The 17,374-nt window shown below is 45.2% G+C and overlaps 1 protein-coding gene across 1 annotated transcript; it reads left to right on the top strand.

Moving 5' to 3' along the window:
- Window positions 1-442: 442 nt before the first annotated feature.
- On the top strand, window positions 443-14,565 carry LOC132770171 (testican-2-like). The gene is made up of 2 exons (XM_067466258.1): window positions 443-922; window positions 14,422-14,565. The coding sequence occupies exons 1-2, from the start codon at window positions 728-730 to the stop codon at window positions 14,563-14,565; spliced, it is 339 nt and encodes a 112-aa protein (XP_067322359.1). The 5' UTR covers window positions 443-727.
- The last annotated feature ends 2,809 nt before the right edge of the window (window positions 14,566-17,374 follow it).

The following is a 17,374-nucleotide window of genomic DNA, read 5'->3' as shown; positions in this document are numbered from 1 at the left end:
CAGGTGGACCACCTTCCACCTGGAAACCAATGCCTTCACTGTGGGAGAAGATGCGGGTCAAGAATAGGCCTCCACAGCCAGCTACGAATCCACAAGGAAACCCATCATGGAAGACCATCTTACTCGTCCAACGAGGGATCACCTAAGTAAGTAAGAGTTCTTTCCCCCATCCAGAACATTCCACAGATATATAAACACCACTTTCTTAGTTTCCAACAGACCTCTCAACCCCTGAGGATGCCTGCCATAGATGTGGGTGAAACGTCAGGAGAGAATGCTTCTGGAAAACTCATGGCAACTCAGTGATTTGTGAAAGCCTTGGACAAGACATTACTTGGATGGTGCTTTTCCTGTATGGCAAGGGGTTGGACTAGATGGCCCTTGTGGTCTCTGATTCTAGGATGAGTCTAGGATTCCAGGATGGTTCTAGGCTGCCTCCTGGGCCCACTGCGCGCAGGTGAGTCGAGGAGGAGGAGGAGGAGGATGGCGATGATGATGATGATGATGTCAAGCGTGATGCCGCGGTAAGCCAAGCCTCTTTTGGCGCAGGCTCCGTGGCTGGCTCTTCCCAAGGCAGGGCTTCAAGAGACGGAGCGCATCGGAGGCAGGTCCAGTCCGGAGACACCGAAGGAGAGATCCAGATCGAGAGAGAGAGAGAGAGAGAGAGAGAAGCCGGAGAGGCCCCCCAACCGCGGTTCTAACCCGAGACAAAGGCGCGGTGAGAGCCATGCGAGCCCCGGGCTGCTGCTCCTCCTGCCTGGTGCCGGCGCTGCTCCTCCTGCTCAGCCTGGCTTCGGCCGACGGCGAAGGCAAACCCGGCAAGGAAGGCGAGAGCCCCGGCAATTTCATGGAGGACGAGCAATGGCTGTCTTCCATCTCGCAGTACAGCGGCAAGATCAAGCACTGGAACCGCTTCCGAGACGTGAGTCCCACAAACAAGGGCTTCCAAGGGAGGGGGGGGAGAGTGAGAATTTACACATGCAGATCTCTACACGCATCTCCAGGGGAGGAAAAAGGGTGGAGACGGGGAGAGCCGGGTGGCGCCTTGTTGCAATGCAGGAGGAAGAGGAGGCTGGCAACCCCGGTGTCACGTCTCTTTGCGGAAGGATCGCCCCGTTTCCCCTTCTCACCTGCCCATCTGGAGCCCTTTGGATTCCCAAAGTGGGTCGCCAAGGCCAGGTCCCTTCAAGGCACCCGATCCCGTTGGATTCCCGTCTCCATCCTGAGTCAGAAACCTGGCTCTGCTACAATGAAGCCTCTCAGTGCTCGGCTTCACTAGAAGAGTCAAGGACAGGACTCTCTCTCTCTCTCTCTCTATCTATCTACCTACCTATCTCTCTATCTCTCTAGCTAGCTAGCTTCCTACCTACCTACCTATCCCTCTAGCTCTCTCTATCTACCTACCTACCCATCTCTCTACCTACCTACCTACTTACCTACCTACCTACCTCTCTAGCTCTCTAGCTACCTACCTACCTACCTCTCTAGCTAGCTATCTACCTGCCTACCTATCTATCTATCTATCTGCCTACCTACCTACCTACCTATCTATCTACCTACCTACCTATCTCTCTAGCTCTCTCTCTATCTGTCTACCTACCTACCTATCTCTCTTGCTCTCTATCTCGCTACCTACCTACCCATCTCTCTAGCTCTCTATCTCTCTAGCTAGCTACCTACCTACCCATCTCTCTACCTACCTATCTCTCTAGCTAGCTACCTACCTACCTACCTACCTATCCCTCTAGCTCTCTCTCTGTCTGTCTACCTACCTACCTACCTACCTACCCATCTCTCTGTCTACCTACCTACTTACCTACCTACCTACCTCTCTATCTCTCTAGCTAGCTAGCTAGCTACCTACCTCTCTAGCTAGCTATCTACCTGCCTACCTATCTCTCTATCTATCTATCTATCTATCTATCTATCTATGTATCTATCTGCCTACCTACCTACCTACCTACCTATCTCTCTAGCTACCTACCTACCCATCTCTCTAGCTCTCTATCTCTCTAGCTAGCTACCTACCTACCCATCTCTCTACCTACCTATCTCTCTAGCTAGCTAGCTAGCTACCTATCTCTCTAGCTCTCTATCTGTCTACCTACCTACCTACCCATCTCTCTATCTATCTCTCTACCTACCTACCTATCTCTCTAGCTCTTTATCTCTCTAGCTATCTATCTATCTACCTACCTATTTCTCTCTGTCTACCTACCTACCCATCTATCTATCTCTCTATCTATCTATCTACCTACCTACCTACCTATCTCTCTACCTCCCTCCCTACCTACCGCTAGCTCTTTATCTCTCTAGCTAGCTATCTACCTATTTCTCTAGCTCTATCTACCAACCTACCTACCTATCTCTCTCTATATCTACCTACCTATCTCTCTACCTCTCTCTCTATCTACCTACCTATCTCTCTAGCTCTCTCTCTACCTACCTTCCTATCTCTCTATCTATTTATCTACCTACCTATCTCTCTAGCTCTCTATCTACCTGCCTACGTACCTACCTACCTACCTACCTATCTCTCTAGCTCCCTAGCTCTCTACCTACCTACCTACCTATCTCTCCAGCTATCTCTCTCTCTCTCTCTCTCTCTCTATCTATCTATCTACATACCTACCTGCCTATCTACCTACCTATCTTTCTATCTCTCTAGCTATCTACCTACCTACCTACCTACATATATACCTATCTATCTCTCTAGCTCCCTAGCTCTCTCTCTCTATCTACATACCTACCTGCCTATCTACCTACCTATCTTTCTACCTCTCTATCTATCTAACTACCTACATACATACATATCTATCTCTCTAGCTCCCTAGCTCTCTCTCTCTATTTATCTACCTACCTATCTACCTATCTCTCTATCTATCTATCTACCCACCCACCTAGCTCTCTATCTGTCTATCTGTCTGTCTGTCTGTCTGTCTATCTATCTATCTATCTATCTATCTATCTATCATCTACCTGCCTACCTATCTACACCAACCCCCCTCCTATCTATCTAGCTATATGCATACACACACACACACACACCACAGTGGGTGATGCCTCCACCACTCTGATTTCTTTCACAGCTACAGGACTATCTATGCATGATATGATAGAGGTAACTGTACTCTACTGATAGAGCAGTGTTTCTCAACCTTCCTAATGCCGCGACCCCTTAATACAGTTCCTCATGTTGTAGTGACCCCCAACCATAACATTATTTTTGTTGCTACTTCGTAACAGTAATTGTGCAACTGTTCTGAATTTTCATGTAAATATCTAATATGCAGGATGTGTTTTCATTCACTGGGTCAAATTTGGCAGAAATACTCAATATGCCCACATTTCAATGCTGGTGGGGCTCAGGGTGGGATTGATTTTGTCATTTGGGAGTTGTAGTTGCTGGGATTTGTAGTTTGCCTCCAATCAAAGAGCATTCTGAATTCCACCGATGATGGAATTGAACCAAACTTGGTATACAGAATTTCCATGACCAACAGAAAATACTGAAAGGTTTTGGTCGGCATTTGACCTTGAGTTTTGGAGTTGTAGTTCATCTGCATCCAGAGAGCACTGTGTGGAGTCAAATAATGATGGATCTGGATCAAACTTGGCATGAATACTCAATATGCCCAAATGTGAACACTGGTGGAGTTTGGGGAAAATAGACATTGACATTTGGGAGTTGTAGTTCCTGGGATTTATAGTTCACCTCCAATCAAAGAGCATTCTGAACTCCACCAACGATGGAATTGAACCAAACTCGGCACACAAAACTCCTATGACCAACAGAAAATACTGGAAGATTTTGGTCGGCATTGACCTTGAGTTTTGGAGTTGTAGTTCACCTGCATCCAGAGAGCACTGTGTGGACTCAAACAATGATGGATCTGGACCAAACTTGGCATAAATACTCAATATGCCCAAATGTGAACACTGGTGGAGTTTGGGAGTTGTAGTTGCTGGGATTTATAGTTCACCTACAATCAAAGAGCACTGTGAACCCCACCAATGATAGAATTGGGCCAAACTTCACACACACAACTCTCATGACCAACAGAAAATACTGTGTTTTCCGATAGTCTTTGGCGATCCCCCTGATGATCCCCCCCCCCCCCCCAGGGGTCCTTACTCCAAGGTTGAGAAAGGCTACAATAGAGGTAGCCTTACTCTACTGATATAGTGTTTTCTTTTTCCAATTGACTGATTGGAACCATGAATCTGAAGCTAAAAGAAAGAGTCGCCATGTAATTTCTGGCCAAAGAAGGTTGTGCACTTAAGGAAATCCATAATTGCTTGAAGAATGTTTACAATTTGGCCCCTTCTGACTTTGACCTGTTTGGACCACTGAAAGACAACCTACTTGGTTTCAGATTCGATGGCATTAAAACAGCTTTAATAGGCCACAAAGCAAAACCCTGCATTTTTCCAAAATGGTTTTGGTCCCTGGGTTAAACGATGATGCAAATGCATACAAATTGATGGTGACTATGTTGAATGGTACCTTTGTGTAGAGGACAGTTCAGGCTATGATCTGTAGCAACTTCTGCTGTTATATGTGCATTCACAATGCTTTTATGACACAGGAGGCAAAACTTTTTGACCCACCCCATCCCCAAATCCTCTTTTTTTTCATTGCAAAGACCTGCAATTTCTCAGGGAGTTCCTACCTCAAAGACCTGAGGCTAAGCAGGGACTGCCTTGGTTAGTATTTGGGTGGGAGGGCGCTGACTAATTGTACCAGGCACTGTAATCTGTCTGTTCGACCAATAGAAATACAACAACAACAACAACAACAACAAACTTTGACCAATAGAAATACAACAACAACAACAACCATCTTCCACCAATAGAAATACAACAACAACAACAACAACAACAACAACACTTTATTTATAACCCACCCTCTCTCCGCAAAAAGCTTGGGCTGTTTCCAAAGGATAACAAAAAATGGGTTATTGTTGTGTTTATATCTTATGTTGTCCTGGTTGTATTGCTGCTATTTGTATTGCCGCTCCCTCTTGGGAGATGGGGCAGGATATAAAAATTGTTGTTATTATTTGAAACACAACAAGACGAGTCCACAGCAAACAAGATCACTCTGCTGGCTGTTGTATTGGATCACACATCAGACACTTCCCAAGTGTCTAGGACTGTGTGATGTATCGGTGAATAATGCCTGCAGATCCCAGTAAGGTGGCCTTCTGCAGCTGGCAGATGGTAATTTTGTCAGTACCAATTGTGTTTAAGTGCAGGTCAAGGTCTTTAGGCACTGCACCCAGTGTGCCGATCACCACTGGGACCACCTTTACCGGTTTGTGCCAGAGTCTTTGCAGTTCGATCTATTATTATTATCATTATTATTATTATTATTATTATTATTATTGTTATTTAAACACAACAAGATGAGTACACAGCAGACACTCTGCTGGCTGTTGTATTGGATCACACGTCAGACACTTCCCAAGTGTCTAGGATTGTGTGATGTATCAGCAAATAATGAGTGCATATCTTAGTGAGGTAGCCTTTTGCAGCTGGCAGATGGTAATTTTGTTAGCGCCGATTGTGTTTAAGTGCAGTCCAAGGTCTTTAGGCACTGCACCCAGTGTGGCGATCACCACTGGGACCACCTGTACTGGCTTGTGCCAGAGTCTTTGCAGTTTGATCTTATTATTATTATTATTATTATTATTATTATTATTATTATTATTATTTGAAACACAACAAGATGAGTCCACAGGAAACAAGATCTCTCTGCTGGCTGTTGTATTGGATCACACATCGGACACTTCCCAAGTGTCTAGGACTGTGTGATGTATCGGCGAATAATGTGTGCAGATCCCAGTAAGGTGGCCTTTTGCAGCCTACAGATGGTAATTTTGTCAGTGCCGATTATGTTTAAGTGCAGGCTAAGGTCTTTAGGCACTGCACCCAGTGTGCCTATCACCACTGGGATCACCTTTACTGGCTTGTGCCAGAGTCTTTGCAGTTTGATCTTTAAATGTTGTTGTTGTTGTTGTTGTTGTTGTTGTTATTATTATTATTATTATTATTATTATTATTATTATTATTATTATTTGAAACACAACAAGTTGAGTCTACAGCAGACACTCTGCTGGATGTTGTATTGGATCACACATCGGACACTTCTCAAGTGTCTAGGACTGTGTGATATATCGACGAATAATGTGTGCAGATCCCTGTAAGGTGGCCTTCTGCAGCTGGTAATTTTGTCAGCGCCGACTTTGTTTAAGTGCAGGCCAAGGTCTTTAGGCACTGCACCCAGTGTGCCGATCACCACTGAGACCACCTTTACTGGCTTGTGCCAGAGTTTTGCAGTTTGATCTTTAAATCCTCATATCGTGTCAGCTTTTCCAGTTGTTTCTCTTCAATAATAATAATAATAATAATAATAATAATAATAATAATAATGTATTGTCGAAGGCTTTCATGGCCGAAATCACTGGGTTTACCTCACTACCTCTGAGGATACTTGCTATAGATGCAGGCGAAACGTCAGGAGAGAATGCCTCTAGACCATGGCCATATAGCCCAAAAAAACCTACAACAACCCAATAATAATAATAATAATAATAATAATAATAATAATAATAATTTTAAAGCCACAGCACCTCCTGACTTGATCTTAAAGACACACACATATTAAAATGTAGTTCTACAAAAGATGCATATTAAAATATATTTCTATAAAATACCTATTAAATATCCAAGGAATACCCAGAGATGGTTTGCCAGTTCCTTCTGAAATTGAGCCTCCTCCACCAGGTGTTCAATGGCAGTGTCCCATCTGAGTATTATGGAGCCCCGTTTGCATAGTGGGTTAAACCCCTGTGCTGGCAGGACTGAAGATCGACAGGTCGCAGGTTCGAATCCGGAGAGCGTGCGGATGAGCTCCCTCTATCAGCTCCAGCTCCTCATGTGAGGACATGAGAAAAGCCTCCCACAATCATGATAAAACATCAAAACATCTTGGCGTCCCCTAGGCAACGTCCTTGCAGACGGCCAATTCTCTCACACCAGAAGCGACTTGCAGTTTCTCAAGTCTTTCCTGACAAGACAAAAAAAAAATCTGAGTACTAACCCAGGCTGACCCTGCTTAGCTTCCAAGATCAGACAAAAATCTGGTACTTTTAGCTCACAGCTAAATTGCCATTTATTAGCAACTTCCATCTTATTCTGCCTATCACTAAAATGGGATTTTGGGAAGATAAATGGAGCCCTGCCCTTGACTCTAGTGATAGCCTAAGCAGAGAGAGGTTTCATCTTTGCAGCCAAATGGGCCAATGTAAGTCTGTATCTCTTTCTGACTCAGACGAGCAGGGATTAGAAAAAGCTGCTGAAGGTATTGAAGGTGATATTCAGACAAGCCAAAAATGAGAAACAAGCAAACAAGGCTGTTTGGAAAGGAAATGGTGGGTGGAGCGAATTCCTTTCTGTATAACGAAAGACTCCAGGGCTCAGATTTGCAAGTTGATTTTGTTTTGATTTACATCCTGTCTTTCTCCCCCCCAAAAAATTAAGATGCCAGACTGCTCCTGTCAAGATTAACTGGTGGGATTAAAAAAAGGAAGGTACAGATGGAAAGGAATGCCCAATTATAATATGCAAACACATCTAAAGAGATGGAAATGTGGGTGAGAAGCAGGATTGAGAAAGAAATGATAGCCCCCGTCTCTTAAGAGCTCTCTCCTTTAGGAATGGATGGGTTGTTAAAAATGTCCACCTGAATCAAAGAGTCTTTGTTTGCTGGCTGAAGGATTTGGTCATGTCAGGAGCTACTTGAGAAACTGCAAGTCGCTTCTGGTGTGAGAGAATTGGCTGTCTGCAAGGACGTTGCCCAGGGGATGCCCGGATGATTTGATGTTTTTATCATCCTTGTGGGAGGCTTCTCTCATGTCCCCGCATGAGAGCTGGAGCTGATAGAGGGAGCTCATCCGCCTCTTCCCGGATTCGAACCTGCGACCTGTCGGTCTTCAGTCCTGCCAGCACAGGGGTTTAACCCACTGTGCCACCAGAGGCTCCTATTGGCTGAAGGATGAATGGGGGTCACTCTGATGCATCAAGTCATTCGTTGTAGAAGTCAAGGCGTAATGATGTTTCACAGTTACAGTGTTCCCTCACCTATCGCGGGGGTTCTGTTCCAGGAACCCCCGCGATAAGTGAAAAACCACTATATTGTATACGAAGGTTGAATGAAAAGTAATGCCTCCACCTTCGTAACTCCTCAACAGATGGCAGTACTGGTATGCAGGAGGTACTGGCTTGTTCAGTAGACTCCCCTCTACAGTTCCATTTTGGCGGGAAGCCTTAGCATTGAACAGTTGTGTTGTTAAAGTGCAAAGTATGGAACCCTGTGCAGACGGTCGGTCAATGCGACTTAAGCAATGTGTAGTCATTGAATTCTTGACAGCAGAAGGGGTCACCCCCAAAGGAGAATCATCAGAGAATGCAAGCTGTTTATGGTGATTGTGCTGATGTGAGTACTGTGCGTCGTTGGGTGAGAAAGTTTAGAGATGTTAAGGTGGGACTTGCATAACAAATAAAGGGTTGGACGTCCTGTGACAGCAACCACCGAGTTTCACAAGCAAAAGGTTTACAGATTGATTCAGGACAATCGTCGTATCACTCAGAGAGAAATTTCAAACATAATTGGCATTTCACAAGAACATGTGGGTCACATTATTGTTTTGCCTTGCTATTGGAAGGTCTGTGCACAATGGGAGAACTGTGAGATGCTGGTTGCGGAAACAGTGTCGACTTCTTCTGTGACGGCTTCAGAAAACTTGTTCATTGTTGGCAGAAATGTATCCAATTGCCTGGTGATTATGTGGGAAAGTGAATGGTGGTAGTTAAAGAGCACATTCTAAGGATTATTCCTGCATTTGATTTATTAAAATATTCCAATCCAAACCCAAGTAATGAAGGTGGAGGGATTACTTTTCATTCAACCCTTGTATGTACAGTATAGCTCTGCCTACTCCTCTCTCGCCTCCTCTCTCTCTCTCTTCCTCTCTACTTTCCCCTCCCTTCCTCCCTCCCACCCCTTGTTGGATCCACCCTTCTCCCTTCCTCCCTGCTTCCCCACTGGCATGGGGCTCTCAAGTCTGTTATATACAGTGTTCCCTCGCTACTTGTATTTTAAATTAAGTTTTTGGAAAAGCCGAGAAACTGCGAGTCCGCAGTTAGCAAACCGCAAAGCAGCAAGGGAACACTGTATATAGAAAGCCCAGTGGACAGGGATAGCTTTTCTTACCTCTGTGAAGGATATATTTTGCCCATATAGTCCACATTCCTCTACTGAGCTCAGGGAACTGTGAACCTGTTATAGTCACAGCAACCCTGTATGGTAGGTCAACCAAAGGCTCCTTCTACACAGCTGAATAAAATCCTACATTATCTGCTTTGAACTGGAATATATGTCAGTGTGGTCTCATGGCTCTTCCACGCAGCTCTATATCCCAGAATATCAAGGCAAAAAATCCAACATTATCTGAGTGTGGACTCAGATAACCCAGTTTAAAGCAGATATTGTGGGATTTTCTGCTTTGATATTCTGGGATATAGGGCTGTGTGGAAGGGCCCAGAGAGAGAGAGAATGTGTGACTAGTCTTTTAATGTTGATACGGTCAATTTTATTTATTTATTTATTTAGAGTACTTCTACCCCGCCCTTCTCAACCCCCAAGGGGGGACTCAGGGCGGCTTACAAAAAGGCACAATTCGATGCCTACACAAAATACACATATGTACAAAACAACAGTTAAAACAATTATCACAGTTAAAACAGTCGGCATATAACACAATCAATAAAACGAATCTCATGCTCAGCGTTCGTCTTTCAGAGTTCCATAATTCCATTCCACTTAGTCAATTCCTGTCCATCGTCAAGGTCCTTTCTTTATCTGCCAGATTGTCTGAATGCCTGGTCCCAAATCCATGTTTTCAATTTTTTCCTAAAGGAAAAGAGGGATGTCGCTGATCTAATTTCCCTGGGGAGTGAATTCCACAGGTGAGGGGCCACCACCGAGAAGGCCCTGCTCCTTGTCCCCGCTAATCTCACTTGAGATAGAGGCGGGGTCGAGAGCAGGGCCTCCCCAGAAGATCTTAGACTCTGTGGTGGGACGTAGAGGGAGATCCGTTCGGACAGATACACTGGGCCGGAACCGTATAGGGTTTTGTAGGTCAAAACCAGCACTTTGAATTGTGCTCGGAATTGGATCGGCAGCCAGTGGAGCTGACACAACAGGGGGGTGGTATGCTCCCTGTATGACTCTCCTGTAAGCACTCTGGTTGCCTCCCGCTGGACTAGTTGGAGTTTCCGAACAGTCTTCAAAGGCAACCCCACGTAGAGTGCGTTGCAGTAATCTAATAGTGAACTAACCAAAAACTTTGCTTGCTTGTGTGAGTAGTCCAAAGCTACCTCTGAGTTTTCATGGCTAGGTGGGTACTAAAACTTGGATTAAGCAAGTCACAGCCTACCGCTCTTCAGTACAGATAATAATAATAATAATAATAATAATAATAATAATAATAATAATCTTTATTTATAACCCGCTACTATCTCCCCAAAGGGGACTCAGGGCGGCTAACATGAGGCCAAGCCCAAAGTACAATACAGCAAAATAAAATACAGAATGCAGACAACAAACAATTATATCAGAATAAAATACATAGCAAAATAAAATAAATAAAGCAAATTAACACATTATAAAATCAAACAAAATGGGCAGGCCAGATGGACGAGGTAAAATGAGAAAACCCTTGATGACATAGGAAAGAAAATATATAATTGAGGGGAGCCCGAAAAGAGTAAACAGTGGGGTAGGCTTTCAGTATAGGACGGGGGAAAGTGCATCATTGGGGCAACAACAGTTGCCCCTCTGAGTCCATGAATTCTGTACCTATGGATTCAACCACATACAACTTGACAGTTTTTTTAATCCAACAATTAAAGCTTGATTTTGCCATTTTGGAAAAAAAAAAGAGATTCCATTTTATTATATCACTGTACATAATGGGACTCAAGCATCCATCGATTTTGGTATCTACAGAAAGGCCCCCCAGAAAATATTAAGGGCCAACTATATTACACTACATTGGTCTGAGCAGGAAAGCTGCCCTGTCTCATGTCCTTTGGGGCATTCGGGGAATTGTTGCTCCAACATTTAATACTTTTTATAAGCCCTTTTCATTTCTCCTAAGGCCAGCTATGAACTGGACCTTACAAACCTGAGTTACATTCAGTTGTGCAAAAGGAAAATAATGTTCTGTTCTGAGCAAGGGAATGAAGGTTCCCAGACATACAGGCACCATCTATGCTGCTATGTAGTGCAGTTTCAAACTGCACTGTATGGTAATGTAGATCGTGCCATAGTCTAGCTGAAGATATGCTGTAATAAATGCACTGGTCCGGGGGTTTATTTAATTGTATGCAGAAAGTCAATTTCACCGAGTCTAATGGAGATTTTATCCAGCAGAGTTGCTACTTTATCACACTAGGGAAAAATACACTTAAAATCCGGTTCCTGCCTCCTGCAGAATTCTAGGGTTTATAGTTTAGTGAGTCTATTCTCGATTATATGACTGTGTGGAAGGGTCCTCTGTATCCTAAACCCCTCCCCCAGCACCAACTGCCACTCAGGGCCAGAGTGAAAAGAAACGGGGCCAGGGGACAGTTCCATCTTGTCTCCTGCATATATTATCAGTTGGAGACCCCTCCCCTCAGCACTAACTGCTGCTCTGGGCCAGAGTAAAGAGAAAGGGGGCCAGGGGATGGTTCCATCTTGTCTCTTGCATACATCATCAGTTGGGGACCCCTCCCCCAGCACCAACTGCCTCTCTGGGCCAGAGTGAAGAGAGAGGGGGCAAGAGGACGGTTCCATTTTGTCTCCTGCATATGTCATCAGTTGGGGACCCCTCACCCAGCACCAACTGCCACTCAGGGCCAGAGTAAAGAGAAAGGGGGCCAGGGGATGGTTCCATCTTGTCTATTGCATACATCATCAGTTGGGGACCCCTCCCCCAGCACCAACTGCTGTTCTGGGCCAGAGTGAAGAGAGAGGGGGCCAGAGGACAGTTCCATCTTGTCTCCTGCATATGTCATCAGTTGGGGACCCCTCCTCCCAGCACCAACTGCTACTCAGGGTCAGAGTAAAGAGAAAGGGGGCCAGGGGATGGTTCCATCTTGTCTCCTGCATATGTCATCAGTTGGGGACCCCTCCACCAGCACCAACTGCTTCTCAGGGCCAGAGTGAAGAGAGAGGCACCAGAGGACAGTTCCATCTTGCCTCCTGCATATGTCATCAGTTGGGGACTCCTCCCCCAGCACCAACAGCCACTCTGGGCCAGAGTGAAGAGAGAGGGGGCCAGGGGACAGTTCCATCTTGTCTCCTGCAGATGTCATCAGTTGGGGGCCCCTCCCCCAGCACCAACTGCCACTCAGGGCCAGAGTGAAGAGAGAGGGGGCCAGGGGATGGTTCCATCTTGTCTCCTGCATATGTCATCAGTTGGGGACCCCTCCCCCAGCACCAACTGCTGTTCTGGGCCAGAGTGAAGAGAGAGGGGGCCAGGGGATGGTTCCATCTTGTCTCCTGCATATGTCATCAGTTGGGGACCCCTCCCCCAGCACCAACTGCCACTCAGGGCCAGAGTGAAGAGAGGGGGGGCCAGGGGATGGTTCCATCTTGTCTCCTGCATATGTCATCAGTTGGGGACCCCTCCACCAGCACCAACTGCTTCTCAGGGCCAGAGTGAAGAGAGAGGCACCAGGGGACAGTTCCATCTTGCCTCCTGCATATGTCATCAGTTGGGGACTCCTCCCCCAGCACCAACAGCCACTCTGGGCCAGAGTGAAGAGAGAGGGGGCCAGGGGACAGTTCCATCTTGTCTCCTGCAGATGTCATCAGTTGGGGGCCCCTCCCCCAGCACCAACTGCCACTCAGGGCCAGAGTGAAGAGAGAGGGGGCCAGGGGATGGTTCCATCTTGTCTCCTGCATATGTCATCAGTTGGGGACCCCTCCCCCAGCACCAACTGCCACTCAGGTCCAGAGTGAAGAGAGAGGGGGCCAGGGGATGGTTCCATCTTGTCTCCTGCATATGTCATCAGTTGGGGACCCCTCCCCCAGCACCAACTGCCACTCAGGGCCAGAGTGAAGAGAGGGGGGGCCAGGGGATGGTTCCATCTTGTCTCCTGCATATGTCATCAGTTGGGGACCCCTCCACCAGCACCAACTGCTTCTCAGGGCCAGAGTGAAGAGAGAGGCACCAGGGGACAGTTCCATCTTGCCTCCTGCATATGTCATCAGTTGGGGACCCCTCCACCAGCACCAACTGCCACTCAGGGCCAGAGTGAAGAGAGAGGGGGCCAGGGGATGGTTCCATCTTGTCTCCTGCATACGTCATCAGTTGGGGACCCCTCCCCCAGCACCAACTGCCACTCAGGGCCAGAGTGAAGAGAGAGGGGGCCAGGGGATGGTTCCATCTTGTCTCCTGCATATGTCATCAGTTGGGGACCCCTCCCCCAGCACCAACTGCCACTCAGGGCCAGAGTGAAGAGAGGGGGGGCCAGGGGATGGTTCCATCTTGTCTCCTGCATATGTCATCAGTTGGGGACCCCTCCACCAGCACCAACTGCTTCTCAGGGCCAGAGTGAAGAGAGAGGCACCAGGGGACAGTTCCATCTTGCCTCCTGCATATGTCATCAGTTGGGGACCCCTCCACCAGCACCAACTGCCACTCAGGGCCAGAGTGAAGAGAGAGGGGGCCAGGGGATGGTTCCATCTTGTCTCCTGCATATGTCATCAGTTGGGGACCCCTCCCCCAGCACCAACTGCCACTCAGGGCCAGAGTGAAGAGAGAGGGAGCCAGGGGACAGTTCCACCTTGTCTCCTGTGCTATGCTAATAATATAATAGTATAATATAATATATTGTATATACATATAATATTTATAATATTATAATGTAATACAATATAATACTACTAATAATAATATTATATTATAATTATATGTTTTATATTACCTGTAATATTACTAATAATATTGCAATGTGATGATGTAGTACAGTATAGTGATTTGTAGTGCTGATATTGTTCTATGCTAATAATATAATATATTGTATGTTTGTGTGTGTGTGTGTATTGTGCTGGTACGGCTGTACCAGGAGCTCCAACTTCTTTTCCTTTCTATTGAATGTTTGCATGTATTCCAAAGTTCCATGCATTTTGCAATAAGGTGGCTTCCCTTGGTTTGCAATAATAGGGCCAATGACCTATCAATTATCATTGTGTTATTTAGTTCCGCCCCTTTTTCTGGGTTATGGAGGCAAAAGGGGGACCTTTAGCTCAGTTATCACGGAGAAGCCTTTCCAACAGGATGTGTGAGATTCTCCCACCTGTAGAAAGCTTTGTTTCTCACAAACTTCGGGGGAAAGGAGTTCCACAGCTTTACTAAGAAATACAGCCAGCTTTGCGGGAAGGCAAAGGACACCAGCTGGAAAATCTACAAAGTCTTGGCTGGTAAGGTCTACTCAGGTTACCCATAAAGCAAATTGGAACTGAGAGTAGGGCCCCATGCCAGCCTAAAAACAGATTGCCCAGGGAAGGGTCAAGGATTTCCTTTATAGAAGAAAGAAACAGTTCTTGAAGCAAGTTGCCTGTCCCTTGTGGGCAGATTAAGAAAGCTACCAGTTTTCCAGAGTTTTAAAGTATTTGATTGATTTGTTGAAGATTTAAGCATTAATAAAGAACCTTATTAAACTTTCTAAGCTTCTAAAGACTTTGTATAGGGAAATCCATAGGGCCTCTCAGCCGAGGCACCCCGGGCATCCCGCTGGGCATATAGAGAGCACGTCCTGTTAATAGACAATTGCTACAGGCCCAGGGTGTGACAGCATATATATATATATATATATATATATATATATATATATATATAGAGTAAGCTGCTCTGAGTCCCCTTCGGGGTGAGAAGGGTGGCATATAAATGTCATAAACAAATGAACAAATAAATAATAGTTCATTTTCTATAATCTATGGAGCACAGGTACATTGTGATAAACAAGATAAATTCATTTCAATGGGTTTATTTCAAATAGATTTAGACCATTTTGTGCTGAACGGGGAGAAAGCAGTATGCTGATTTTAAAAGTCCCCGTGCAAAAACCCAGTCGCAACATCTGGTTTGGTGCATCTGAAAAGGCGCAGGCCAGAAAGATGTCTGGTCAGCTGATGGGAAGGCAGATTTGGAATCAGCTATGGTTTCATCTAATGGCTGCTTCATCCATTAATAAGAGAAGCAATTTGATTAAGCAATAAACCCCCTCTTTTGCCCTCTTGACTTCGTCTGAAGAGGCACTTAGTTCTTTCCATCACCCCTTTTGGAAGATTTACTATTGAAAGGCATTAAGCAAAAGAGAAATGTTCCCTGCCCGCCCCATGTACTGCAGTCTGGGGAGATTGGTTCAGGCTAGGAACAATGCATTTGCAAAGGATTAAAAATGTGGGCTTTTGATTCCCCTCCTGTCCGCATTTTCCCCCTAAGTAAATAATGCAGAGCTAGTCTCCTGAGCTAGTATATAGGATAAATAACACAACCTTTCCAGAGAGTCAGGATGGTGCCGTGTTTTGGAGACCAGGGTTTGAATCTCTGCTTAGCTATGGAAAGCCAATGGGTGGCCTTGGGTAAGTCACACTCTTTCAGCCTCAGTCAAGAAAAGGCAATAAATAATAATAATAATAATAATAATAATAATAATAATAATCTATATAAATATAAATGTCATGTTTGTTTGTGGGATTAGCAGAACTCAAAAACCACTGGACTAATTGACACCAAATTTGGACACAAGACACCTACTAACCCAAGGAGCGACCATCACTCAAAAATTGATTTTGTCATTTGGGAGTTGTAGTTGCTGGGATTTATAGTTCACCTCCAATCAAAGAGCATTCTGAACTCCACCAAGAATGGAATTGAACCATACTTGGCACATTACTCACACGAACAACAGAAAACACTGGAACGGCTTGGTGGGAGTTGGCCTTGAGTTTTGGAGTTGTAGTTCATCTACATCCAGAGAGTGCTGTAGACTCAAACAATGAAGGATCTGGACCAAACTTGGCATGAATAATCTATATACGAATACAAATACGAACACAGGTGGAGTTTGGGGAAAATATACATTGACATTTGGGAATTGTAGTTCCTGGGATTTATAGTTCAAATCTAATCAAAGAGCATTCTGAACCCCACCAACTATGGAATTGGGCCAGATTTCCCACACAGGACCCCCAGAAAGAACAGAAAATACTGTGTTTTCTGGTGGTTTTTGGCGATCCTTCTGACACCCCCCACGACCACTCCTAGGGGTCCCGACCTCCAGGTTGAGAAATGCTACCTTAAGGCCAACTGCCTTCACCAAAGCAATTTATTTATTTATTTTATTTGGGGTGCTTCTACCCCGCCCTTCTCAACCCCCTAGGGGGGACTCAGGGCGGCTTACAAAAGGCACAATTCGATGCCTAACAATTCACAAAATACAATACAATATACAATAAACAAATTTACCATATAATGTCAACAGTTATAACTAACTAAAACAATCAAACAGTATACTAGCAGCAATAAAATCATCTTGTGGTCAATGTTCACCAATTCATAATCCGTAATCCATCTAGCATTGTCATTGTCCTTTCCTACTCTGGTCGTCATTGGTTGTCTTTGTCCATCTGCCAGCTTACCTGAAGGCCTGGTCCCACATCCAGCTTTTTAGCTTCCTTCTGAAGGAGAGGAGGGATGTTGATGACCTAATCTCCCTCGGGAGTGCATTCCACAGGCGAGGGGCCACCACCCAGAAGGCCCTGTCCCTCGACCCCACCAGTCTCGCTTGTGATAAAGGTGGGGCCGAGAGCAGGGCCCCCTCAGCAGATCTTAAACTCCGAGGTGGGATGTAGAAGGAGATACGTTCGGACAAGAAAACGTAATCAAAGCCCTCCTGACAAAGAGCCATCCAGCCATAGATATAGATAAGAAATATATGATTAACACACACACAGATATAGTATTATAGATTTGAAAGGGGCCCCTAAAGAAAGACAATTATATGTTGCATGTTCCAGAGTTGGCAAACCTGACAATCTTTACATCAGCACTGCCAAAGAAACAGCAAGAAGTGCTGTTTACCCACAAGCATAAAGACATTACATATATTAGAAACCAACACTTTCTCATTACTTTATTTTCCAGATCACCAGACTGGGCCACAGCAGCACGTGGGAGGGATGGCTAATAATAATAATAATAATAATAATAATAATAATAATAACAACAACAACAACAACAACTTTATTTTT

Source organism: Anolis sagrei, chromosome 3, assembly GCF_037176765.1.
Source record: "Anolis sagrei isolate rAnoSag1 chromosome 3, rAnoSag1.mat, whole genome shotgun sequence".
Taxonomy (NCBI): Eukaryota; Metazoa; Chordata; class Lepidosauria; order Squamata; family Dactyloidae; genus Anolis; species Anolis sagrei.
This window is presented reverse-complemented; position numbering and strand designations above follow the sequence as displayed.

Bases quoted from the DNA above. Each gene is read 5' to 3' on its own strand.
- LOC132770171 (XM_067466258.1), top strand. From the start codon at position 728: ATGCGAGCCCCGGGCTGCTGCTCCTCCTGCCTGGTGCCGGCGCTGCTC. The intron at 923-14,421 runs GTGAGTCCCACA...TCCCACCTGTAG, and splicing joins ACTGGAACCGCTTCCGAGAC to AAAGCTTTGTTTCTCACAAA.